This window comes from Ornithodoros turicata, chromosome 3, assembly GCF_037126465.1.
Source record: "Ornithodoros turicata isolate Travis chromosome 3, ASM3712646v1, whole genome shotgun sequence".
In the NCBI taxonomy this organism is placed as follows: domain Eukaryota; kingdom Metazoa; phylum Arthropoda; class Arachnida; order Ixodida; family Argasidae; genus Ornithodoros; species Ornithodoros turicata.
The window spans coordinates 42308954-42336850 of NC_088203.1; the positions used below are offsets into that span (position 1 = coordinate 42308954).

Sequence of the window (27897 nt, forward strand, 5' to 3'; positions counted from 1 at the left end):
AGCCAACCTGCAAAGAGGGTACGTTTCGTGTTCAATCCATTCCCAACAGACGCCGATTCCGTTCTTCACGCTGCTTCAGTCGAGGCAAGCAACAATATTTCAGTTAAAACAGCGAACACTTTTTTATGCCAGCAAAGCTATTGCCAGCGCGCGAAAGGCGGCAAGCACCTCGACATGCCTTTACTTTTCTCTTTCCGTCTTGGCTGTGTGCGACCTCCGAACGGAGAATATTCAAACCCCTGAAGGACAAGGAAGAAGATACTCACTCCCTCGCGCAGGCCACAACTCGCGTATCGCGGCCAGGCGTATTATCGCAGCAGGTTTCCCTTGCGTTAACTCACGTTAAGAGGTGCATGCTTTGCCGTAAAACTTGGTGATATCTCGAAGCTAGCTTTTGGTCATGAAGTCTGCTGTGTACCTGTATGAATACCAGATGTTGGTGATATTCTGAGAGCTATGGAGGTTCTTTGATGGCTGATCTTCACGGACGGCGACAAAAGTAAACAAAGGCGCGCTGCGCTGTCATTTCCTCACTACTGCGTATTCCATTCGCTACCGATTCGGCACGTAAAACCATATAGGCGTCTGCATACTGCTCCTATACACACTCCACAGGCCCCAGCGAAATTAATTTCGTGTTGATGGGGCTCCCCAAGCAAAGCAAGCAAAGCATACAAGGCGACCGGCGACGGCCCGCACATCGACACAGGCCCGGGAGAGAAACAGAGCCGCTGCGTTCGCGTCTACCTCCTCACTCTCCACCAATCAGCAGCGCCCTTTTCCTCCCTGCGCTCTGCTCTTTAGCAGATCTAAATACGCCGGACGCCTACGCATTGCTGATGAAGGCCCAATAAGGCCGAAACAGCTGTCCAATGCCGGTGTGGCGACGTTTAGGACTTACAAACATATATAAATATATATATATATAAGGCTATAAATATATATATCTAAAGGTTCTTTCAAATATATTTAAAGAATGTTCGCACTTAGCTGGGACACCCTGTATACCTGTAGCTTACGTGTTTTGCATCACACACACAAATGCCAGGTTGTAGCGAATGACAGCTGGCGGACCCGCTTTTTAGCATCTTTCTATGGAGTCTCTATTGACACTTCCCAATACATACACTGTGGCCAATTTAGAATTGGGGGTTAATAGAATTTCTACAGAACACCGGCGTTTTCAATATTTTTTTTTTCATAAGGGCTGTCCAAAAGGCAACGTCATCTGCATACACAGAGAACGCCACTTTTCGCTTCTTTTGTCCTGACGAAGACAGTGCCACTGTCGAAACGTCCACCACCTTTTTTTATTTAACTTTTAATTTCTGCCTATTAAATGAACTAGTGTTTCTAACATCCCTAAAATCTGTTGTCGGCGTCTTTTTCCTTCCACAACTGTAAAACGTCGTGGCCGTTTGATTTTTTGTGCTTCCCTCGACCTATATGTGTATATATATATATATATATATATAATGAAGGGGGGAAGTCATTAAATAAACAAGCAAATGACACTAGGCGTATTTGAAATTAAAAATTACAGATTAAGATGGCTTCTATGGCTGCACGCAGAGAAACAGATACTCATGGAACGATGCCACAGCACCAGAGGACACGTGTTTCGCCGTGTTTGCGGCTCGTCAGCTCTGGGTAGCTGCGCATCGTTCGGAATTGGCAAACCAGGGGTCGCTCAGCGAGCGATATACGCCTGGGTTGGTGACTGAGTACTCCCTCCCAGGTGTATATCGCTCGCTGGGCGACCCCTGGTTTGGTAATTCCGAACGGTGCGCAGCTACCCAGAGCTGACGAGCCGCAAACACGGCGAAACACGTGTCCTCTGGTGCTGTCGCATGGTTCCATGAGTATCTGTTTTCCTGCGTGCAGCCATAGCAGCCATCTTAATCTGTAATTTTGACATATATATATATGTATATATATAGAAGTTCAAAAAAAGACGCGGAAACAGATTTTAGGGGTAGTTACAAACACTAGTTTATTACATAGGGAGACGTTAAAAGTAAAATGGGCAAGGGGTCGACGTTTCGACAGTGGCACTGTCTTCGTCAAAAACATCGTTGGCATCAGTCGAGACCTGGGATTAAAATGATGATGTAAGTATTTAGTCTGAGAGTCTCATATACAGTAAACCCTCGATTTATGAACGCCCTCGGTTCCCTGAAAAATCGTTCATAAATCGAGGGATTCATAAATCGAGGATTCCGTTAAGTGAGCACTATGGAGCAGGTGCAACAGTATTTGAGAGCTGTGATTGTGTTTATCATGCAACATACTATGTAGTTTTGCTTTGGACCATGCTTTTTGCTGTGTGAGTCTTAAAAAGAAGAGACGTTAGCGCATTCACACTCTGTTTATTATGCAATATATTGTGTAATCTTGCTTTGCACCATGCCTTCTGCAGTGTCTATCTTACAAAGAAGAGACGTCAGCATATTCACGCTCGACTGGTCTTCGATTTCCTCGAAATACAGAATGGCACTGTGAATGTTTTTCCACGCGGAGGCTGCAGTAACACTCGGCTGCGAAGCACTTGAGGATTCGTCATCATCACTGATTTCATTGTCAGTCGTGTCTTTCGACAGTTGTACCAGAGCGTTGTCGTCAAGGGGCTCGGAAACGTCCTCACTGTCACCATACGAAATGCACTCTTCAGCGGCTGATTCCGGAAAAGACAGGTCCAAAATGCGCAGTTGCCTTCGTAGTTCAGCCAAGGGTAGGTCGTCGTCTGGGCTGAAACATTCGCCCTCATCCGTAGCACATGGAAGGATTCCCGTGTGTCGCCAACAGTTTTTGATTGTTGCTGGCGAAACACTTCCCCGGGCTCGGCTGAATGTCCTAATGCACCAACGAAGCCCTGCAGTCTGTTTCTCGCCTGATTCAGCAAGGGCAATGTAGTGGCGTACCAATTCAGTCTGATAACGGACCTTCGCCGACCGATTGATGCCTGCGTCGAGTGGCTGTATCTTTGACGTCGTGTTAGCTGGAAGGAACTCAACTCGAAGATTGGTGAACTCTTCGCCGCGCAGCTTGTGACACCCAGCGTTGTCAACCAAAAGTATCGCTTGCCTGTTCTCCTGCTTGAGCGTGTTGTCAAAGCGTCTCAACGTCTCCAAGAAGATATCCGAAGTCATCCACGCCTTCCCATTTGCATAATAGTAGCAGTACGGAGCCGGTGAAAATTTCTTCCCAAAGTCTTTGGGCCGCTGGGCGTGCCCTATGATTACGGGCTTGCACTTGTCCGTACCAGAAGCATTGCACAGGAGACCCACAGTCACTCTCACCTTGCTGCGCTTTGTGCCGGGAAAACGGGTGGGTGATAACGTCCGCGTGGGACCTAGCTTGAAGAACAATGCAGTCTCATCGAAGTTGTAAATGTCGTCGAGGCTGTACCCTTGAAGAACTCTGTGAAGTCTTTCACGCCCCTCTGATACCGTGGTCGGATCAACATCGCCGCTCTCACCGTGGAAATCTTGTGGCGAGCCTTGAATCGCAAGAGCCAGCCGCTTGAGTACTGGAAGTCGGAAGGCACTTCTAATGCCAAGGAAGAGCCATAACCTAATAGCAAAAATACCATTCAAGACAAACAATAAATGAAGGCAGTCCTCTGTAGGCAGCTTACCCTGCAGTGCCCCAAGAAGACGTGCCTTTTCAACGACCATTTTGTCGCTGACAACGGCTTTTCTCCCCACCATAGCCTCGATCCACAGTACTAAAGACCGCTCCAGGGCTTCCAGTTCCGGCAACCTCCACTTCATCGATGACGCATCTGCTGATGATATTCCAAGCCAAGTACCGGCATCTTTCAAGACTGTACACAATGTTGACTTGGCGATGTCCAGGCCCATGTCGTGGCGAATCCAGTTTAGCGTTGCGTTCAAATTTGCCGTTGGATGAGCCTGCTTCCACTGACAGATGTCCCGCTTGTCTCCCGCTGTAAGGCCTGCTCGCTTCTTTCGCGCTCGTGATGCTTCCATTTAAAAAGTCTTGAGGAAAAGTGATCGCTGTGGCCCTCACTGACGCCGTGTGCTCTACCCTGACATTCCGTCCAGTAAGCAGCTGAGTCACTCTTGTACGCTTCACACAATAGCTGCCATGGACAGGGAACACGTCACCAGTATGTTCTGCCAGTTTTCCTGCCGGTCTGCGTTGATTGACCTCCGGATGACTGCTGCCACCTTATTCATATGTATTGGGGACAGAAGCACTTCGTCGCCCAGAATGTGTTCCCGGAAAACCCGTTTGTTGTTCGCATTTCGAAGGGGGTCTTTTCCCTTTGGAGGTCTTTGTTGACATAGGGACGATTCATTCATAAATCGAAGACAAAAACGCATGGCAAGTCCCAGTTGGTTCCCAGAAATTCCGTTCATTATTCGGATATCGAGATTCGTAAAACGAGGGAAAAATACATGTAAAAAGTTTGGTTCCTTGTGCTCCTGTTCATAAAACGAGGGAATTCATAAATCGTAATCGAGGGTTGACTGTATATATATATATATATATATATAAGCAGGAAAAATCAGAAGACGACAAAGAGCTTACAGGAAAACACAAAGGGGAGTTTATTAACACATATAGGGATAGGGGTCGACGTTTCGGCAGTCAGCGCTGCCTTCGACGGGACTGGGGTTTGGTGACAAGAACAAGCTTTATATATGGGAGAGGGTTATGTACAAGGGAAAGAGAGCAGCGCATGCGCTTTTGTCATGACTAACATAGGTTGGTGACTAAGTGAAAGGGGAATGACCGGGTCTGTGCAGCAGGACCTTGAGGAAATACCCGTGAGCATGAAAAAGAGACAAAAGAGTGTATGTATTGTGCTGGATTAGGAATGCAGGTTGCGAATAGTAGAAAGGATTCCTGGATCTTCGTTTATCTGACACTGGAATTTATGAATGAGATAAGACTCGCGCTGTTCCCTGAGCCGCTGGGAAAGAAAGCCTGACTGCAGGATGAAAATAGATATATTGGTGATTGAGTGTCCTGGTTTACTGAAATGGCGCGACACTGGCAGATTAGGTTTCTTCGCGACGTCAGATTTGTGGTTATTGAATCGCGTTCTAAATGAAGTAGCTGTCTGTCCGATATATTGGGCGTTGCATTCATTACATTGAAGAAGATAGACAACATTGGAAGAATTACAGTTAAAGTCGCCATTAATGTTGACCCGATAATTAGAATTGGTACTATCTGCAGAGTTAGCGGCTTGCATTGATTTACAAATTTGGCATCTAGTTGCATTACAAGGGTGGCAACCAATGTTATTTTCTGGAAGTTTGTTAATTTTGGCATTTACTAGTCTGTCTTGGATGTTCCGCGCCCGGCGATAACTTACGCGCGGTGGCTGTGAGAATATTTCCTTCATCCGATCAGATTGTGAAAGAATTGTGTAGTGGCGGTTGAGTATCCGGGTAATGTTAGGAACGCTGCCATTGAATGTGACAGCACTGTATTTCACGCACGGGTATTTCCTCAAGGTCCTGCTGCACAGACCCGGTCATTCCCCTTTCACTTAGTCACCAACCTATGTTAGTCATGACAAAAGCGCATGCGCTGCTCTCTTTCCCTTGTACATAACCCTCTCCCATATATAAAGCTTGTTCTTGTCACCAAACCCCAGTCCCGTCGAAGGCAGCGCTGACTGCCGAAACGTCGACCCCTATCCCTATATGTGTTAATAAACTCCCCTTTGTGTTTTCCTGTAAGCTCTTTGTCGTCTTCTGATTTTTCCTGCTTATTTCATTCTCGTGGTCAACCGCCCTCCTAAGCTTCTAATCTATATATATATATATATATATATATATATATATATACTCATTGAACGATGCCACAGCACCAGAGGACACGTGTTTCGCCGTGTTTGCGGCTCGTCGGCCCTGGGTAGCTGCGCATCATTCGGGATTGGCAAACCAGGGATCACTCAGCGAGCGATATACACCTGGGAGGGTGACTGAGCACTCCTCAATGCCACAGTGCAAGCCAGTGAATTATAAAAAGGGGGGAAAAGCCATTAAAAAAATAAGTAATTGATGCCAGACGTGTTTGAAATTCAAACTTACAGATTAAAATGGCTTCTATGGCTGCACGTAGAGAAACAGATACTCATTGAACGATGCGACAGCACCAGAGGACACGTGTTTCGCCGTGTTTGCGGCTCGTCGGCCCTGGGTAGCTGCGCATCGTTCGGGATTGGCAAACCAGGGATCACTCAGCGAGCGATATACACCTGGGAGGGTGACTGAGCACTCCTCAATGCCACAGTGCAAGCCAGTGAATTATAAAAAGGGGGGAAAAGCCATTAAAAAAATAAGTAATTGATGCTAGACGTGTTTGAAATTCAAACTTACAGATTAAAATGGCTTCTATGGCTGCACGTAGAGAAACAGATACTCATTGAACGATGCGACAGCACCAGAGGATACGTGTTTCGCCGTGTTTGCGGCTCGTCGGCCCTGGGTAGCTGCGCATCGTTCGGGATTGGCAAACCAGGGATCACTCAGCGAGCGATATACACATGGGAGGGTGACTGAGCACTCCTCAATGCCACAGTGCAAGCCAGTGAATTATAAAAAGGGGGGAAAAGCCATTAAAAAAATAAGTAATTGATGCTAGACGTGTTTGAAATTCAAACTTACAGATTAAAATGGCTTCTATGGCTGCACGTAGAGAAACAGATACTCATTGAACGATGCGACAGCACCAGAGGACACGTGTTTCGCCGTGTTTGCGGCTCGTCGGCCCTGGGTAGCTGCGCATCGTTCGGGATTGGCAAACCAGGGATCACTCAGCGAGCGATATACACCTGGGAGGGTGACTGAGCACTCCTCAATGCCACAGTGCAAGCCAGTGAATTATAAAAAGGGGGGAAAGCCATTAAAAAAATAAGTAATTGATGCTAGACGTGTTTGAAGTTCAAACTTACCGATTAAAATGGCTTCTATGGCTGCACGTAGAGAAACAGATACTCATTGAACGATGCGACAGCACCAGAGGACACGTGTTTCGCCGTGTTTGCGGCTCGTCGGCCCTGGGTAGCTGCGCATCGTTCGGGATTGGCAAACCAGGGATCACTCAGCGAGCGATATACACCTGGGAGGGTGACTGAGCACTCCTCAATGCCACAGTGCAAGCCAGTGAATTATAAAAAGGGGGGAAAAGCCATTAAAAAAATAAGTAATTGATGCTAGACGTCTTTGAAATTCAAACTTACAGATTAAAATGGCTTCTATGGCTGCACGTAGAGAAACAGATACTCATTGAACGATGCGACAGCACCAGAGGACACGTGTTTCGCCGTGTTTGCGGCTCGTCGGCCCTGGGTAGCTGCGCATCGTTCGGGATTGGCAAACCAGGGATCACTCAGCGAGCGATATACACCTGGGAGGGTGACTGAGCACTCCTCAATGCCACAGTGCAAGCCAGTGAATTATAAAAAGGGGGGAAAAGCCATTAAAAAAATAAGTAATTGATGCTAGACGTGTTTGAAATTCAAACTTACAGATTAAAATGGCTTCTATGGCTGCACGTAGAGAAACAGATACTCATTGAACGATGCGACAGCACCAGAGGACACGTGTTTCGCCGTGTTTGCGGCTCGTCGGCCCTGGGTAGCTGCGCATCGTTCGGGATTGGCAAACCAGGGATCACTCAGCGAGCGATATACACCTGGGAGGGTGACTGAGCACTCCTCAATGCCACAGTGCAAGCCAGTGAATTATAAAAAGGGGGGAAAGCCATTAAAAAAATAAGTAATTGATGCTAGACGTGTTTGAAGTTCAAACTTACCGATTAAAATGGCTTCTATGGCTGCACGTAGAGAAACAGATACTCATTGAACGATGCGACAGCACCAGAGGACACGTGTTTCGCCGTGTTTGCGGCTCGTCGGCCCTGGGTAGCTGCGCATCGTTCGGGATTGGCAAACCAGGGATCACTCAGCGAGCGATATACACCTGGGAGGGTGACTGAGCACTCCTCAATGCCACAGTGCAAGCCAGTGAATTATAAAAAGGGGGGAAAAGCCATTAAAAAAATAAGTAATTGATGCTAGACGTGTTTGAAATTCAAACTTACAGATTAAAATGGCTTCTATGGCTGCACGAAGAGAAACAGATACTCATTGAACCATGCGACAGCACCAGAGGACACGTGTTTCGCCGTGTTTGCGGCTCGTCGGCCCTGGGTAGCTGCGCATCGTTCGGGATTGGCAAACCAGGGATCACTCAGCGAGCGATATACACCTGGGAGGGTGACTGAGCACTCCTCAATGCCACAGTGCAAGCCAGTGAATTATAAAAAGGGGGGAAAAGCCATTAAAAAAATAAGTAATTGATGCTAGACGTGTTTGAAATTCAAACTTACAGATTAAAATGGCTTCTATGGCTGCACGAAGAGAAACAGATACTCATTGAACGATGCGACAGCACCAGAGGACACGTGTTTCGCCGTGTTTGCGGCTCGTCGGCCCTGGGTAGCTGCGCATCGTTCGGGATTGGCAAACCAGGGATCACTCAGCGAGCGATATACACCTGGGAGGGTGACTGAGCACTCCTCAATGCCACAGTGCAAGCCAGTGAATTATAAAAAGGGGGGAAAGCCATTAAAAAAATAAGTAATTGATGCTAGACGTGTTTGAAGTTCAAACTTACCGATTACAATGGCTTCTATGGCTGCACGTAGAGAAACAGATACTCATTGAACGATGCGACCGCACCAGAGGACACGTGTTTCGCCGTGTTTGCGGCTCGTCGGCCCTGGGTAGCTGCGCATCGTTCGGGATTGGCAAACCAGGGATCACTCAGTGGCTGAGCAGCTACCCAGGGCCGACGAGCCGCAAACACGGCGAAACACGTGTCCTCTGGTGCTGTCGCATCGTTCAATGAGTATCTGTTTCTCTACGTGCAGCCATAGAAGCCATTTTAATCTGTAAGTTTGAATTTCAAACACGTCTAGCATCAATTACTTATTTTTTTAATGGCTTTTCCCCCCTTTATATATATATATATATATATATATATATAGGTACTAACAAAATATGAGGCAGACAACGAAGATGTAGGAAGTAGAAAAAGGGGGGAGTTATTTATTTACTAGTGGAAAGTTAAGGGGGAAGTCAACGTTGCGGCGGAACCTCCGCCTTCGTCAGGACTGAAGAATGACAAATGACACTGAGTTTTATACAGTGCTACAATAACGTCACAATCGGGGGGTCCCGCCACCTTGCGGCCGTCAGCAGGTCAAGTACAAGGAAGTGGTTGAGTCATGTCCGGTGAAGAGGTCATCGTCCGGGAGGTGGGATGGAATCCAAGGGCTGTGGACTGTTGTTCTGCAAAGAAAAGGGGAACAAGCAGCAGTACACTATCTAAGCAGATAAGTTTCTTATTGTTGACAGTACACCAGCGTCCTCGTTTATGATAGATTGGAATTCGTAGATAACGTAAGATTCGCGCTGTTCTCGGCACCGGTCGGAACTGAAGTTTGTTTGAAGAAGGAAAATTGAAACATCGTTAATTGAATGCCCTGGCTGGCTAAAATGGCGTGAAACTGGAAGATTCGGTTTTTTCGTCACGTCCGATCGGTGATTGTTAAAGCTCAGCTACGCCGATTTTCGAGTGTTACAGAATGGAATGGTACTCACACGATGTGTTCATAAGGGAACACTGATTATGTATGCAAAATAGTTATTCCAAACTCCTCGCGGTTTTCCGAAAAAGTGAATTTTTAGTTTCACTGACATCCCGTCTTGTGGCCCGCAAACCCTGTGTCGACGAAACATTCGTGATCTGCCCGCGCTCCGGCTTGGCATGACTTTTGGCTTGGTTTCTTCCGCCTAGCCGGCCAGTTTCTTCTGCAAAGCCGTCAGCTGCGCAGATTCACATTGGGGAAGTGATAAACAGTTCGCTATTGGAGAGCCAGTATATTTCTGGACTTCACTAAACCCCCGAGGAACGTGAGTTTTGCTTCCTTCGACTGCAAAGCATTTGCTAGGCCAGTACAGTCTTCCTGGTGTGATTCGTGTTCTGTGCTGCGTGCCGAGAATGCGTGAGCGTTTTGCTCCCGTCTGCAAGAACACTTCAGCATGCAGTTCCAATGTTTCAAACCACAATTTTCCGAAAGGCGAAAGAGAAATCTATTGACTGCAACAATCGGTTACAACTCCGACTGGGTGCCACCTTCGAAAGCAGCGATTTGATCTGTTCATCTGGCTCATACGAATGTTACGGAAGCAATGCGCAACTTGTTTCACAAGAAGCCGAAGATGTCTCGTCCGGGATGCTGTGCCAACCTTATCTGCAGCAGGAGATTGCAGGGGCAGGACTAGGCAGCAGATAAAGGTAAGACGCGTAATGTTAGACAAGTCAGTCATTCGGTGCAAATTGCATCACGTAGAAGAGAAAAATACGCTATCTGTCAGTTACTGCTTCATCCTTTAGAGATTACGCCCCAGCGGGTGTATTCTCAGTACAGAATTGGAATTGCCTTATTTGTTAAATGATTTCGCAGGCATTCTGGCACCACCGAAAAGCTTGCACTCCGCGTCTCAACTATCACCGTCTGGGTTTCAAGCTGAAGGCTGTCACCAGTGCCAACCAGTCGCCCCTTCAAAGTGCATCCGTTTTTGTTGACGGAACAGTAACACCTGGTACTGAGACATTTCATTTTCTGATTAATCAAGTGCATTCCATCACTTGTGCTCGACTTCTTGTGTTCGTATACCCTTGCTTTTGCTCGCTAGCTTAGAGCAACCATGCCTGAGGTGCCAGCGCTTTCAGAGTGCATTCAAGCAGTATCATCGTATCATATGCACGGCAGCACATCTTGTGTATTTTGAGTAAGGTATAAATTCAATGTTGGCTCAGCTGTTGTATTTTGGTCACAAATAAGGTGTTCTTCCAGAGCGCTCAAGGGCAGTTCAAGCAGTTTCATGTGTGCAACAGCACATACTTTTTCTCAGTTTTGACTAAGGTAAATCGAAATCTTCCAGTTGATGTCTTTCGGTCATAAATTATGTTTTTCTAGACATTCAAACAGCATCATGTGTGCAACGGTACATACTTTTTCTCGGGTGAAGTAAGGTAAATCTGTCCGCCGTGGTGTTCTGGCAGTGCAGCAGAAGCTTTTGTTGCATTCAAGTGGTATCATGTATAGAAAAACTTGTTTTATGCCTTTCTGTAGCTGCTGTACTAATATTGTGAGTACAGAGACATTCCTGCAGAACATATCGGAGCATCTTGTGTGCTACTGTTTGTATCATCTGCAGCAGTATATTGATAATGTTAATTATTCAATGACTTCAGCTAACATTTACATTCTTACTTCCAGGTAAACCTGTCACGCAGATGCCCTACCCCTTGGTATGCATAGTTCAAGATTGTACCGAAACAATCCACCTGGAGCATTATTCTTCGATTGGCAGTGGCATTACACACCACATACTGCATGTCTATGGTGCGTGTACCGTGCATCAAACCTATTCTCAGGTAGAAGCCAGCTGGTACGCAATTACAACATGAAACAACTGACACAGAGACCGTAAAGTCATGCCTTTTCCTCCGCCTCGGGTTTCATGTTATTATCCTCACATGCAGCTCAATTCACCTGTGCTGTGCAGCATGAGCAAAAGCATATATTGTTTGTGGTCACATGACACGGAACATAAATACAGTGAAACCTTCTTATGTTGGACACCCGCGGTGCAGCCGAAGCGTCTCCTACTTATAGAGGTGTCAGAGTTACAGAATATGACGACAACAAAAAATGGAAGGGATCACAGCTGTGAGAAATGTCCCCCTTCTTCAATTTAAGGTCCTTAGTGGTACCTGGTGGTTGTGCCTGGTAGTGGTACCTCTACCACTGATAATTATTACTGATTTTAGTATATTCAATTCCGTTCAGCTTCTACTCAATGGCATTACCTCTGGAGCTTTTCGAGCAGCAGGGACTTGTGTCTGAAGCGTCATCCCGCTTCTCATAGCTTTGGTGCAGTGCTCGTTCAACGGCTCTAGACAAACTGAAGACAAGTGCTCACATAAAGAATTACAATATAGACTGACAGCACTTGTTTTTGGACTCTAAAAACTAAAGCAACAAAATGGTGAGACCAGTATAGGGGGAAAAAGGGGCAAAAGTCAAGGCCACTGGCTCATTCCGGGTCTTTTTGGTGAAAGATGGGCCGATATTGAGGTAATTTGGCCAGGGTTTTGTCCGACTTTGCAGGGAAAACCCTATCCTACTTCCAAGATAGGGAGGTGTCCGACATAGAGAATTTCGTCCCCATGTAGTTTCAATGGGAGCCTGCCCGTGCAATGAAATCATGGGGAGTTGTCCGAGGTAGGGAGGTGTCCGGCTTTGGAGGTTTTACTGTACTATAGAGCATTCTACATCATGTAATCTAACAGTTGTTCACGTTTGGATATTTTAACCATGGAATTTACCCTGCATGCACCATACCATGTCCAAACACATGCATGTACTGTTTCCGTATAGCACTTATGGCTTGCGTCCTGTGATCGGAAACAGTGGTGTCTTTTTTCTGCTACAACCAGTAAACTACAGTAGGGTAGTTTCATTTTAAATCGAACAACGTGTGAAAGTCGTATTTTTTAATTCGCCCAGAAAAAATATATGTTAGAGGACAGCTCAAACGACGCAAATCGCGCCATGTGCGACGCTCGCGCGTGCAGTAGTTTCCGCGTAGGAGAGGGGGAAAGTCGGAGGCTGCTTGGGCGCGCTTTCTTCTGGACCGACTTTGACGGGATCTAGCACCGCTGACTTTATGTCTAGGAACTGGAGGTTTTTTGTGATTATAGGCTGTACCATAGGCACTGTCGACAGCCACCCACAGAACTCTGAGAGCCACAGATTTTCGGTAAAAAAATGCCAAACTTGGCGTAAACGTTCAAAAAGGCCAAACTTTGTTGCAAATTTTCATCATGACAGAACGTCTGAGAACATTAAGCTTACTGCCATTCGATAGGACGTTGAAAGAGCTTTCATGCTGTATAAAATTCATTTTTCTCAGCCCAGTTGTTTTTGTGTTATTAGCTTGAGAATCACACATGGTAGGCGAAAATTGCCAATGTTGCATCTCAATTTTCTCAAAAATGCCATCTTCGATTTTCTTGATTATTTTTCAAAAGGTGGCGACATGTCTCTACTTTAGACACCAAGTGAGACAATCTTTTATTTTTGCCTGAGAGACGCGGAGCGATTTTTTTTGTCAGGCAGGGTGATGAGGCTGCGGCCCTACGCGCCCCACCCACGAGCACGCGACCTTCAACCTCTTCTTTGCTACAGGTGTCCCGATGACGGAGAAATCAATGACCACACTGCGTGAGCTTGTTGTAGTGTCCCCGGAGCATCACTATACGTTTACCCAATGGTCTCCCAGTTCCGTCAGGCTCATTCAAACCATGGGAGAGTACATGAGTTGCCTGTGCGCCCTTGACGAGAAGCCCCAGTTCGACGAACATACCGACAAAGCAGTGAGGAAAAACGAAGCGCTTCGTAGAGATCTTTATCCACTGGTAACATCGTAGCTTTTGTTTCAGGTTGCTGCCAGTCCCCCAGGCAGTGTTAAAGGCACATCCTTTTCATTGGTAAAAGAACGAAAACCGAAAGTTTCGAAAAACGTAAAATGTGCCCATTGCGAGACCGCTGCAGGTGGTGGCTGCCACCATTGGATTAGCATCATTCGATAGCTTTAGACATGTCCTTTCACATGATATAAAGATCGAGTGTTCAAGCGCATTCTTTGTCCGCCTAGTATCGCAAAACCACGAGTGGTACGCGAAAATTTGCATGTTCGATCTTAATTATTTCTAAAAAGCCGGAATATTTTTCACGATTTATTCCACAGGGGCAGAATTGTGCCGGTACTTTGCGCTGCTGGTAAAGTACCTTTTCTCTTTTTGACTGTACCTGAAAGTACCTTTCCTTGAAGCGATTTTCCCACACAAAGCGCTCTTCGTATGTTTACGAGCGCGTTTTGCTTCGTAGTCTTTGCTTTGTAATTTAATGCCCATGAATTTCATTATGTACTTATTTTGCACTTATGGTACGTATGTTTATTTTTTCCTTTGGAGACGCAGGGCAATACTTTCGTGGGCGACTTGAACTTGCTATTACGCACTTTCATGGGAGTCGCATGCACGACGTGTGCGTATACGCTCGTGCGCATATTCACTATTCTCCCGCACACGTGCTTGAGGCAATGCACACACGCACGCAATGAGGCTGTCGTGCGTGTTAATATTAAGAAGGCAGAACTACGGCCACAGGGGACAGATAGTTACAACACCTGAGAATACAAATTTGTGGTCGCGTGATTGCAGCCGCCTCTTAGCTTGGGCGCAATAAGTGATAGTTCCGCAGGTGTGCATGCTCTCTTTAATTAGTTTTATGCTCCGTAGCGTTATTTCGGAACCACGACGATTACTATATACAAAACCCGTAAGAGCGCTGTGATGACAATATGTTGCTGCTCTCAAGTATAACACGTTCGCCCTCACCGAGATGTGTCAGTGTCACCGTGGGAATCAAAATTTCCGACAGAACAACGCACAACTAAAATCCCTCGTTTCCGGTAGCCGTAGGTATCTTAAACCCTCGGTGTGGCCTTCAGTAGTCCTTCTGACATCCATGCGCTTGAACCCAGTCATATCATGTGAAAGGACATGTCTAAAGCTATCGAATGATGCTAATCCCATGGTGGCAGCCACCACCTGCAGCGGTCTCGCAATGGGCACATTTTACGTTTATCGAAACTTCCGTTTTTCGTTCTTTTACCAATGAAAAGGGTGTGACTTTCACACTTCCTGGGGGACTGGCGGCAACCTGAAACAAAAGCTACGATGTTACCAGTGGATAAAGATCTCTACGAAGCGCTTCGTTTCTTCTCACTGCTTTGTCGGTATGTTCGTCGAACTGGGGCTTCTCGTCAAGGGCACACAGGCAACTCATGTACTCTCCACGGTTTGAATGAGTCTGACGGAACTGGGAGACCATTGGGTAAACGTAAAGTGATGCTCTGGGGACACTACCACAAGCTCACGCAGTGTGGTCATTGATTTCTCCGTCAGCGGGACACCTGTAGCAAAGAAGAGGTTGAAGGTCGCGTGCTCGTGGGTGGGGCGCGCAAGGCCGCAGCCTCGTGCACCCTGCCTGACAAAAAAAATCGCTGCGCGTCTCTCAGGCAAAAATAAAAGATTGTCTCACTTGGCGTCTAAAGCAGAGACATGACGCCACCTTTTCAAAAATAATCAAGAAAATCAAAGATGGCATTTTTGAGAAAATTGAGATGCAACATTGGCAATTTCCGCCTACCATGTGTGATTCTCAAGCTATTAACACATAAACCACTGGGCTGAGAAAAATGAACTCTATACAGCACGAAAGCTCGTTCAATGTCCTATCGAATGGCACTAAGCTCGATGTTCTCAGAGGTTCTGTCATGAAGCAAATTGGTAACAAAGTTTGGCCTTTTTGAACGTTTACGCCAAGTTTTGCATTTTTTAACAGAAAATCTGTGGCTCTCAGAGTTCTGTGGGTTGCTGTTGACAGTGTCTATGGTGCAGCCTATAATCACAAAAAACCTCCAGTTCCTAGACATAAAGTCAGCGGTGCTAGATCCCGTCAAAGTCGGTCCAGAAGAAAGCGCGCCCAAGCAGCCTCCGACTTTCCCCCTCTCCTACGCGGAAACTACTGCACGCGCGAGCGTCGCACATGGCGCGATTTGCGTCGTTTGAGCTGTCCTCTAACATATATTTTTTCTGGGCGAATTAAAAAATACGACTTTCACACGTTGTTCGATTTAAAATGAAACTACCCAGTAAAGATTTAGAAATACTGTGTCATACCATAAAGCACTATGGGAAATGTCAGTTTGAAAAACTGGAGAAGACTGTCATTAGAATGGGGGACATGTTCTACGGTGAAATTTTTTACAGCTGTACAGCTGTGTGTGCTGTACCACGTAATGCACTGCAGGCCTACCACAGTATGGTAACGCTCTTAATACTGATTTGCTCAAAAAAGGAATGTGTGCGTTTCTTGTACTAACTTCCCCTTATGCAAGGTTGTAGAAAAATGTTTTCAGTTAATGGTTAGGGAGAGGACGTCATTCTGGAGTCTCGTTGACCTACAATGTGTTGTGTGTGAAGGTCATTTTGAAGAGTGTAGGTGGTACAAGACTGTGTTCCCACATTATTGGCAGTGTTGACTAATAACCATAATAAAGTAGAGGGTACATTTGTTGCTTCATATATTTGTGTCATGGCAAAGTATGTAGATATACATCTGTCTCAACATGCAGGTGACAAAACTGCTTTTTATGCCTAAGCTATGACAAAAAGTTGTTTGTTCAGCACAACTAATCATGTGCCGGCCTCCATGACATGTCTGTGACATTCCAAAGTGATGAACATGTCCCATAGATGTGTGCAATGCTGAAGATGACTGTGTACCTTCTATGGATTCTTGATTCAAGAAAAGTACTGTGTGATTTGCTAACAGCGCCTGGCTGTACCTTCACAATTCTACATAAAAATATGTAAAGCTTGCCGAAGGAAACATCATGAAGGTCCATAGCGAAAAACCCTGAGACGAGGGATAGGAAGGGACATACACAATGTCTCAACATAGCGTGTTTATGTCCCTTCTTGTATCTCCTCTTCAGGTCTCGCCATCATAGACACTATCACCAGCTCACTTGCTGTTGAACCGTTCTTTCAACGATAAGGGTCACTTTCATGGACTGGATGGCAGCCAACATGCTGTCAATAAAAAGAATAATGGAAGGAGCTCAATAGGAACCTTAGGCTGTGCGTGGTCACTGCTTTCTGACAAATGGTGACTTAGAATTTCAGGACACTGCCTGCAGTGGTAGTATTCTTGTGTTCTCACCCTTGACGCCCATTGTGTGTCATCGGTCACCTGTAATCTGCTAATATGCACATAGCTAAAACAAAGTATATTTGTATTTCTTCGAATACAGTTGGTACAGCACATTGTTTTTTACACATTCATCTACTCTCCAAGTCTCCTGTCAGCTCTACAGAGCAGCTTGGAATTTCACTAGAAGCCACGTGTGAAACCTAGACCAAACTAGTGGTGAAGGTCCATATAGGTCATAGATAGATACTATTATTATTATTAGATCATAGGTCAGGCTTAGGTCCTGGTTGGTAGCAACGCATTTGAATCTTATTAAAAATTGGTGCAGGAGGTGACCAACATAACTAAATACCCCAACTGACTCTCACAAATTTTGTGGTGTTATACTATTGAAACAACATTAATACGCCGCAGTGGTCTTTTCTCCTTTGTTCCTTTTAACCTAGAAATATTAGCTATTCGGCATCACCAGCCTTAGTTGCTGAGCATGCGGTTATTTACGTTGAGCATTGCAGTTTCATATTTGTTTCTCTGAACAAGCAAGCCCGCTTCCCCATTTTGATAAGAGTCTTTCAGCTTTGACAGGGCATTTGTGGACAAGGAAAACATTTGGACTATTGTGTATTTTGCTATGAAGTGCACCATACAAGGCAGAGGACACCATCAACCACCACCAATTTGTGATAAAGTACATATACCTTTTGTCACTGACTAATTTGGTGGCAAAGTTACTTGAGTGGCAGTTGTGCAATTTTAAGCACATATTAAAAAAAAAAATAGAATATGGGAAGTGCTGACTGGTACCCAATATAATCATTGGGGGTTTACGTCGCGAGACAACTGAGTGTGGAATACACAGCACAGTGTAATGTTCCTTATTCTGGCAATGTTAGCATGGTTCAAGATGTGGGAAATGTTGCACTACCCTTAATAACATCTGTTGGGCCCAGCAAACAGGATACACACACCCTGATCTGAAGACACTATGCCTAACTCAAAAGCAATATGAGATCGACCCGTACGTGTTTATTTGCGAAACTATTATGAATGAAATATGGCCTGTGTGGTATAGAACAATGCGCACACTCAAGTAAACATGCAAAAAATACGTATAAGGTCCCTCGACCTACCTGCCGCGATGCGCTCTACGAGATAAACAACACACTACAAAGCTACATCCAACACTTTTTGTGCGGGGCAACTCTAATGAGCACTTTCATATAATCGACGAATGGTTCAACGAATGCAGTTCGAGTGGTCACGATACATTCCTACGTCGTTCATTGCAGTCGCGCTATGATGCTGCACAATATATGTATCTCGTGTAACAAGCCTGGCAATCGCGCGATGTGCATGGGCAGAAATACGGCCTTCTTTCTTTGAAGACCAGTCCTCTGCAGGTATATGCTCAAACAATCACCAAGTCTCACGTTGTTGCTCAATCGCTCCCACTCCTGCACTTGTAATAAAAGCAGCAAACGGGTTGACGTGAATGGCAGCTGAACGGTTGAACTGCGAAGTTCTCGAGCACATAATCACAATTTCACGCCGAAAATGATGTTGAGGTGAGTTCGCGGTTGTTGTTTCCATCGTTCAATAGTTCTCGGGATTACCTCGGACGAAACGCTCATCGTAGCCGGCGGCCATAACTGGATTTCCTCGCAAACGGGAGAAGACGCCAGGGAAGTCAGAGAAAGCCTCAGCTTTCATCCAATCAGACGCACGATTCTCTATCTACGTAGATGGAGCAGGTTTATCCCATCTACGTCACAAAAATGGCTGCGCCCATGGCTTGTTTTGGTTTCTTTGATGAATTAATTTTCGTAATAGGAAGACAAAATTGAGAAACGAAGGTGCGTCTCGGGGGCAGTTGGATGTGCTCGTTCTGAATATCACAACCGTTTCAACACATCGGGAAATCGGCGTAGCTGACCTTTAAATCTGATTCTGAATGCGGTTTTTGTCTGGCCCACGTACTGTGCTTGGCATGCGTTACATTGAAGGAGATAGATAACGTTGGACGAATTACAGTCTAGGTTTGCTCTAATTGTCACTCTGAAGTGAGAACTAGTAGTTTCGGCTATGGTGGTGTTTTGCATTGATTTGCATATTTGACATCTGCGGCCTTCACATGGGTGACAACCCATTGGTGAATCATTTGGTTCGTTGATTTTAGAATGAACTAAGCTATCTAGCAGATTGCGTGCGCGCCTGTAGGTGACACGAGGTGCATGCGGAAAAATTTCCTTTGTGCGCTCGGATTGCTGAAGTATGCTATAGTGTCGATTCAGTATACCCTTAATGTTTGGGATATTTCCAGCAAATGTTACGATCAGGTTGATAGCGTCCTCTTTTGTGCTATTTTTTCGCGTACCGAATAGTGACTGGCGCTCTATTTTTCGGGCCCTGTTGAGAGCGTCTTTCACAAGGTTCGGTGGAAAATGGCGGTCAACGAATGTTTGTTGCAACTGATTTAGATTCCTGTCAAGATCGTCATCGTTCGGGCAGATTTTCCTGTACCGAAGGGCTTGGCTGTAAGGGACGGCAAGCTTTGTATGCCGTGGGTGACAGCTATGAAAGGGCAAATACTGTTGGGAGTCAGTGGGCTTCCGGAATAGGTCGGTGCTTAGAACTCCGTCTTGTAGTCTTACCTGAACATCTAGGAAGTTAACAGTTGCAGTTGAATACGTGTGGGTGAACTTAATAGTGGGATGAAATTGGTTGAAATCATTTATGAATTCAATGAGGTCCCTTTCTGAATGTGGCCAGATCATAAATATATCATCCAGGTAGCGTTTGTAAAGTGCCGGCTTTCGCTCACGTCCTTCCAGAAATTTTTCTTCCAGAGTTCCCATGAATATATTTGCATAAGTAGGCGCCATTTTAGTGCCCATAGCCGTGCCGCTGATTTGGAGGTAGTGCTGACTGTCAAATTCGAAGTTATTGTTTTTAAGGATTAGGTTTACTAGCTTGGACAGGGTAAGTGGGTCGACAGGACTGTGTCCGGCGTATCTAGAAAAAGCTGTCTCAACTGCAATAATGCCGTCTTCGTGGGGAATATTAGTGTAGAGAGACGAGACATCTAATGTAACTAGGAAACTTGATGTGGGGGGCTGGCACTGATTTAGTATTTGAAGGAAATGGTTAGTGTCCTTGATGTAGGACGGTAGTTGTGGGGGTATGTCTTTGAGGACGTGATCTACAAAGCTGAATATCTTTTCTGTGGCTGTACCATTGCAAGACACAATTGGCCTGCCAGGGTTTCCTTCTTTATGAATCTTTGGCAGCATATAGAACCTGCCCGGTGTGGAATTTCGGGGAAGAAGGTATTCGTAGAGCGTCGCGTCGATCTCTTTCTTACTTTTTAGGGCTTTTAGTTCTTTCGTGATGCTCGCAACAATTCGTTCCGTGGTGTCGGCGTCCAGATTTTCATAAAATGAAGTGCAACTCAATTGTCGCAGACCTTCGTTAATATAATCTTGCCTATTCATTACAACAATTGCGCCACCCTTATCTGCTCTTTTGATAACAATTTCCTTACAATGCTTGAGTTCAGAAAGACTCTGTTGTGCTACTGGGGTCAAATTTGACTTGGGACTGCGGCTAGAAGACGCGTTGTATGCGGTAATGATATCTTTCTGGACAGCTTTTATGTACATATCGAGAGCTCTGTCGCGGTTGGGTTCTGGGATAAAGTGAGAAGGTTGTCTGAAGGGGTTAGCATTGTGACCGGGCTTTTCATGAAAATATTCTTTAAGACGCATACGCCGAGCGAAGTTGTCCAAATCCAAATGAAGTTGATATTCGCTTACGTAACTGGTGTTGGGACAGAACGAGAGACCACGGTTAAGGAGGGAGAGCTCCGATTCGGTAAGTGAGTGGGACGATAGGTTAACTACATTATGAGATGGGACGAGTGAGCTTGCGCGAGCTGGGGGATCTGTATAATTGTCTTGGGAACAATGGGGTAAAGCCCTTGCACTGGGAGACCGAGACTCTGTGTCACATTCCGTTAAGAGATTAGGATCAATATTGTCTCTGGTTAGTTTTTTACGTTTGGTTGTCAGGATGTTGTTTTCTTTTTTTCTGGTGAATTGTGACAATTCAGAACGGTGACTATCTGATAAGCTAACTGTTTCGTTAATGACCTGCGCTTGGCGTGCAAGCTCCTCATTTACTTCGTCGCAGTGGGATATCAAGATATCAATTAATGTAGAGGAAGTACTATGTAGAATGCTGTTCCACTTCTCCTGAAGTTGGTCATTGAGGGGAAAAGTTGGTTTAAGATTGATCACCAGCCCTTTGGGAATTTTGTTCTCCGATTTATAGAGTTGCATAGCATCGCGATGAGATTTGTATCGCACGGATTTATCACTGATCTCTCTTAGTCTAAAGAACGCCCTGGCACTAGGAGATGGCTCGGTACTAAGGTCAGAAGAAGTATTCTCACCGTCGGTCAGTCAATCCTGGTGCTGGTGGCTCGGCATGCGTTGAGGGCGTCGTCGATCCAAGGAGGCTGCTTCTTGCAGTGTGGGCCACGCGGGATCGGGGAAGACCGGAACGTGGGCACGGCGCTGCGGCAGGTGTCGGTGCAGGCGAGGTACCAAGTCCTGGAGATGGCGGCAGATAGTCGTCACTCCCTCGAAGCTCGGGTGGAGGCCGTCCGCTGCGAGGACTTGGTTCGGGTGTCGTCGATGGAATCCGTGATCCAGGTAGCACAGGTCGCGTGACTGTTGGCAGAGTTTCACGAGTAGTCGATTGAAGCTGAAGGCACGTGGGTTGCACTGGTACTCCCTGCGCCTGTCAACAAAAGGTCGGCGTCGGTTATGGGATCGAGGGAGCACGAGTGTACAAACGGCCAGTTCGATGCCTCCGCGAGAGCGGATCCTCTCAAGTAGCTGTCGGTAGTGGGACATGGCCAATCTGGGGTCTGACAGCGGCATGTCGTTGGTCCCACAGTGTAGGACCACAGCCCTTGGATTCCATCCCACCTCCCGGACGATGACCTCTTCACCGGACATGACTCAACCCCTTCCTTGTACTTGACCTGCTGACGGCCGCCAGGTGGCGGGACCCCCCGATTGTGACGTTATTGTAGCACTGTATAAAACTCCAAGTGTCATTTGTCATTCTTCAGTCCTGACGAAGGCGGAGCTTCCGCCGCAACGTTGACTTCCCCCTTAACTTTCCACTAGTAAATAAATAACTCCCCCCTTTTTCTACTTCCTACATCTTCGTTGTCTGCCTCATATTTTGTTAGTACCTATTTAATTTCGCGGTCGCCCGAATCCCTTTCTTCCAGCATATATATATATATATATATATATATATAGGAAAAATCAGAAGACGACAAAGAGCTTACAGGAAAACACAAAGGGGAGTTTATTAACACATATAGGGATAGGGGTCGACGTTTCGGCAGTCAGCGCTGCCTTCGACGGGACTGGGGTTTGGTGACAAGAACAAGCTTTATATATGGGAGAGGGTTATGTACAAGGGAAAGAGAGCAGCGCATGCGCTTTTGTCATGACTAACATAGGTTGGTGACTAAGTGAAAGGGGAATGACCGGGTCTGTGCAGCAGGACCTTGAGGAAATACCCGTGAGCCTGAAAAAGAGACAAAAGAGTGTATGTATTGTGCTGGATTAGGAATGCAGGTTGCGAATAGTAGAAATGATTCCTTGGTCTTCGTTTATCTGACACTGGAATTTATGAATGAGATAAGACTCGCGCTGTTCCCTGAGCCGCTGGGAAAGAAAGCCTGACTGCAGGATGAAAATAGATATATTGGTGATTGAGTGTCCTGGTTTACTGAAATGGCGCGACACTGGCAGATTAGGTTTCTTCGCGACGTCAGATTTGTGGTTATTGAATCGCGTTCTAAATGAAGTAGCTGTCTGTCCAATATATTGGGCGTTGCATTCATTACATTGAAGAAGATAGACAACATTGGAAGAATTACAGTTAAAGTCGCCATTAATGTTGACCCGATAATTAGAATTGGTACTATCTGCAGAGTTAGCGGCTTGCATTGATTTACAAATTTGGCATCTAGTTGCATTACAAGGGTGGCAACCAATGTAAATTTTCTGGAAGTTTGTTAATTTTGGCATTTACTAGTCTGTCTTGGATGTTCCGCGCCCGGCGATAACTTACGCGCGGTGGCTGTGAGAATATTTCCTTCATCCGATCAGATTGTGAAAGAATTGTGTAGTGGCGGTTGAGTATCCGGCTAATGTTAGGAACGCTGCCATTGAATGTGACAGTGAGATTTACTGCAGAATTTTCGTTGGCTCGAGGAGATCTTTGGAGCAATTGTTGGCGATCTGTGGATCTTGCTCTGGCTATAGCGTCTTTAACAAGTTTGTCCGGGTATTCACGATCAATGAAGGTTTGTTCTAGTCGTTGGAGATGGTTGTCTAGTTCGGCATCGTTAGTGCATATTCTGCGGTACCGCAATGCCTGACTATAAGGTATGGCTAACTTAGTATGCCTTGGATGGCAACTGCGGAACGATAAGTATTGCTGAGCATCTGTAGGCTTCCGGTATAAGTTGGTTGAGATGCCGCCGTTTTGTAACTTGACTTCCACATCCAAGAAGGTAACAGTGGAGGCGGAGTAGTGGGAGGTAAATTGAATGTTAGGGTGAATTTGGTTGAACCGGTTGATGAACGTGAGAAGGTCGCTTTCAGAATGAGGTCATATGATAAAAATATCATCTAAACATCTCTTGTACACAAGTGGTTTCAACACGGAACATTCGAGAAATGTTTCCTCCAGGGATGCCATGAAGATATTTGCATAGTTGGGGGCCATTCTCGTGCCCATGGCTGTTCCGTTAACTTGCAGATAGTGCTTGTTATCAAATTCAAAGTTATTGGAGGTCAAAATAAGTGTTAGCAGTTCGGTGAGGACAGTCGGATCATACGGCTGGTCAGGTTGATTTTTGTATGCTGAAACGGCCGCTGCTATACCATCTGCGTGGGGAATATTAGTGTAAAGGGACGTGACGTCTAACGTTGCCAAGAGACAGCTTGAGGGAACGGTTACTTGCGATACAGTTTGAAGGAAATGGTTGGTATCTTTGACGTAGGAAGGTAATTTAGGGGGGATAGATTTGAGAACGTGATCGACGAAGGACGATATATTTTCAGTAGTAATGACTGGACACAGACTGTCCGCAACTCTACAAGGCTTCTGGACACGTTTAATTAGCAATTAGAGCTAATTGGGGCCCCCCACATTAATCAGGACCCACCAGGGAGTCATCACACTAATAGGGGAGCATCTAGGACGTGTCCAGACCACCCTGTGCGTTGCGGACAATCTGTGTCCATAAAAAATAAAAAATAGGTAGAGATAGAGTGGAGAGAAGGAGTTTAGTTGAAGATCAACGACGCCATCTTGAAGGAAGCGGCCCGGAAAGGCCGCTGACCATCGCCGGGCGACGGAGCACAGAGGCAGGTTGCAAAGCATCCCAGCTATGACCACAAGTTCCGGACATCCTGTGACGTCAGCTGTGACATCATCATGGCATGTCTGGGCAAGTTAGGACAGCTCTGGACATGCAAGGAGAAAAACACTCGTAATACAGAGGCTGGGAAAGCAAGAGTATGCAAACCATCAATAGCTAACAAGAAAAAACAATTAGTTACACAACAAATGAGCCCACCAGAACAGGAGCGCAGAACGATGCGACTGCTCCATCCGAGAGGCAGGCAGAGAACTGACTCGTAATGGTTTCTTCTCCTGTGTAAAGCCCCGCAGCTGCATCCCCTAGCGGTTACTTTCTCAACTAATCTCACAACAAAATTATTAAGAATCACGCCAGCGCTACTCCCGTTCCCAAGGCAGAAGATGATAGAAAATGCCGGGGATGCCCGGACAACAGCAACCAACACCCGACGTGCACGGGCACGAAAATCGCAAACAAAGCGGGAACAAAGTTGACGAAAGCATTAGTTACACAACAAATCACCTCACCACAGCAGGAGCGCAGACCGATGCGACTGCTCTCCGTGACAACCAGCCAGAAACTGAGCGAGCGCGGGGAGCGCACGTCTGCTTTCTGCGACAGCCGGAGAGAAACTGACTGGGGCGCCGCTCCGCGGCCGCTACGCATACGCGCTCCTAGCGCCCTCTGGGGCGACCACCTCCGAGAGGCTAAGAGTGAAGAGCATTCCTGCGCCCCCTGCTGGCCGTTCTCATTGGTCGTGACGTCATCCTATTGTCTCAGGGCTACCCTGTTTTTTTCCACTAATGCTCCTTTGGTCAATCTACAATGAAGCCACAGTATGACGTCATCATGCACCTGCGTGGCTCAAGGACGCGTACGCTCTAGACAGGGGACCTATTATTTATTGAATCACTATCCCATGATTATTTCCTTTATTCTTCTATAACGATTGAATAGGAAACTATTGCAGAAGAGCACCATGCATGAAAGCTGATCGTAGGAATTCCAAAGTCTTACTAAATGAGACTTGCAAAAGAACAAAATATCCTAACACGTAACTCCATCAACGACAAATAAGAGGACTAGGCACTCAACAAATCAGCACAGAGTATGGGTAACCAGGAGCGCAGAACTCAGGGCAGCACTATCGTCAAGACAACAATGTTCCTTGTCAAAAGAGAAAAAAATACTAAGCGTCAACAAAGGAAAGCATGCATATCGGGGCATGTCAGGACACGTCAGGACAAATCGTACGACTGCTGGGCAACAGAGGAAAACAAACACTTGAACAGAGTGAAAAAGGCACTCACCATCATTTTTCCCGTTCACAGCATTCCCTCATTGTAAATCCGCTCGTCACAAAATCCACCTGCATCGTCGAACACCATTCACCAGTGACGAACCACACATCCGCACCCCATCAGAGGCAGACAGAACCCCACCGAAGCTACGCTCTTCCACTGACGGCCAACGCCAGGAGCAGAATTTGCGTGTCGAGACCCGTCAGTGTCCAAGAGAGAAGTGAATCCTTGCGCCCCCTGCAGGCCGTTCTCATTGGTCGTGACGTCATCCTATTGTCTCAGGGCTACACAGTTTTTTTCCACTAATGCTCCTCTAGACAAGGTCAACCTGAAACAATAGTCTCTCGGTATGACGTCATCATGCAGGTGTGTGGCTCAAGGACGCGTACGCTCTAGACAGGGCACCTGTTATTTATTGAATCACTATCCCTAGATTATTTCCTTTATTCTACTATAATGATTGCGTAGGGAACTATTGCAGAAAAACACCATAGACAAGAGGAGATTGTAGCATTTCATTCCCAAAGTCTTACTGTACAGGAAAAAAAAAAGGTTCAGCAAGACATAAAGTCACACACCTGTCCCCCTCGCGGTTACTCTCTGAACTAAATGAATCGCAAAATTATTAAGAATAGCTCTACTCCCATTCAAGGCAGAACTATCGTCAAGAATATGCCTTGTACAAAAAGAAAAAAACTACATGTAGAAGGAAAGCATGTCAGAACAAGCCCAGGCATGTCAGCACATGTTTGTCAGACAAGGGGGGAAAAAGCGAAAAGAAACAAAGAAGGAAACCAGCATCAAACTATTTCTAAGCACACACACTCCTCTTATTCAAAAACAGTGCTCATCATAAATCTGCCCAGGACAATACACACTATTTTTCTATTGCCACACTTTTTTCCAGTAACGGTCAATGCATTGCTACAGACTGCGTGACGTCATCACATCCTGTCTGAAGAGGAAGACACCGGCAAAGACTCCTATTATTTATTGAATCGCAAGATTATTTCCTTTGTCCTACTCTTGATGACATTGATTCTCTCATTAAAATTCAACAAAAAAGCACCCCGCATATTAACGATTTTCACCCCAAAGGCTCATCATGGTCATTAGAATTACAGTAAACTGCCACTGCTCTTTTAAAATAATAAGTGAGACCACTCAACATCACCTCCAGGCTTATGTAATACATGACCCTTTCTATGCTCATACATTCGTTGTCTGAGGCTACACCTGCGAGCAAAAAAGGCGCGAAAGCCGGGGGCAAAGTTCCATTCGCGCATTGCGAGCAAAAAGGCGCGAAAGCACAAGACAGAACGCCTTTACGGGAACACGATAGCATTCCTATACTATATTAATGATTATTGCATTGCAGTTTAGAAAAACTACAACTAAACTATAATTTTAGGAGCCCATTAAAATTCTACGTTCTATGGAAACTATAATTGCCCTATTACTTGGATCGCTATTAATGAAGCGCTCCAATTTTTTCTCTCTTCCCATTTCAGCCTTGTCATGCAGGGAAGCAGACTCATATCCAAAATAATTAATTTACACTGAGGGTGCCGTGCTTCAGGAATTCCTATCCTGCGCTCAGATGCAAGCATTTCTTCACGGATACCTTTAACAGCTGACTTCCTCAACATATCGAACACCCAACAAAATCAAACAAACAATCAGAGAAACCCTCTTCTCAGCTGTACCATGCGACTGTCTTCTTCGTAAAATCGGTGATCTGAGGAAGAGAGCAGCGAAAAATTGCGCGCACTTGTGCTTGACTTAAAAAACCTGAAGCATATGCCAATAAACCAAGAAAAAGACACTCACGTCTGGTATCTGATAGTGCCACATACACAGACGCATTGCCCTTGCGTAAAGAAAGCACAGGACAGGGACACACAAATATCCTTAGGTGAGCAGGGAAAAGGCTTAAGACCTCAGGTCACCACACATCGCCACGCGGCTAGCACAACATGACACCAACAACATACTAGCGGCGGGAAGAACTGCAACACTGCTAAACAAGTCCAGACATGCCACGATGACGTCACAAATCAGGGGAAAAAGCACACGCATGCACGCACAGAGGACAACGCATTAAACACACGGAGCGCTCTGGAATAATCGTAGCGTTACCGCACATCGCTACGAAGCTCAACGTCTAACACAAGACGGCAGCAACAAGATATTAGCGAAGGGTAAAAATTGCAACACTAGTGTCTAGACATG

General features: G+C 45.9%; 1 protein-coding gene across 1 annotated transcript; it reads right to left on the bottom strand.

Moving 5' to 3' along the window:
* Positions 1 to 2372: 2372 nt before the first annotated feature.
* Positions 2373 to 3992, bottom strand: LOC135389383 (tigger transposable element-derived protein 6-like). The gene has a single exon (XM_064619439.1). It carries the CDS (start codon positions 3990 to 3992, stop codon positions 2373 to 2375), a length of 1620 nt encoding a protein of 539 aa, XP_064475509.1.
* Positions 3993 to 27897: the final 23905 nt, after the last annotated feature.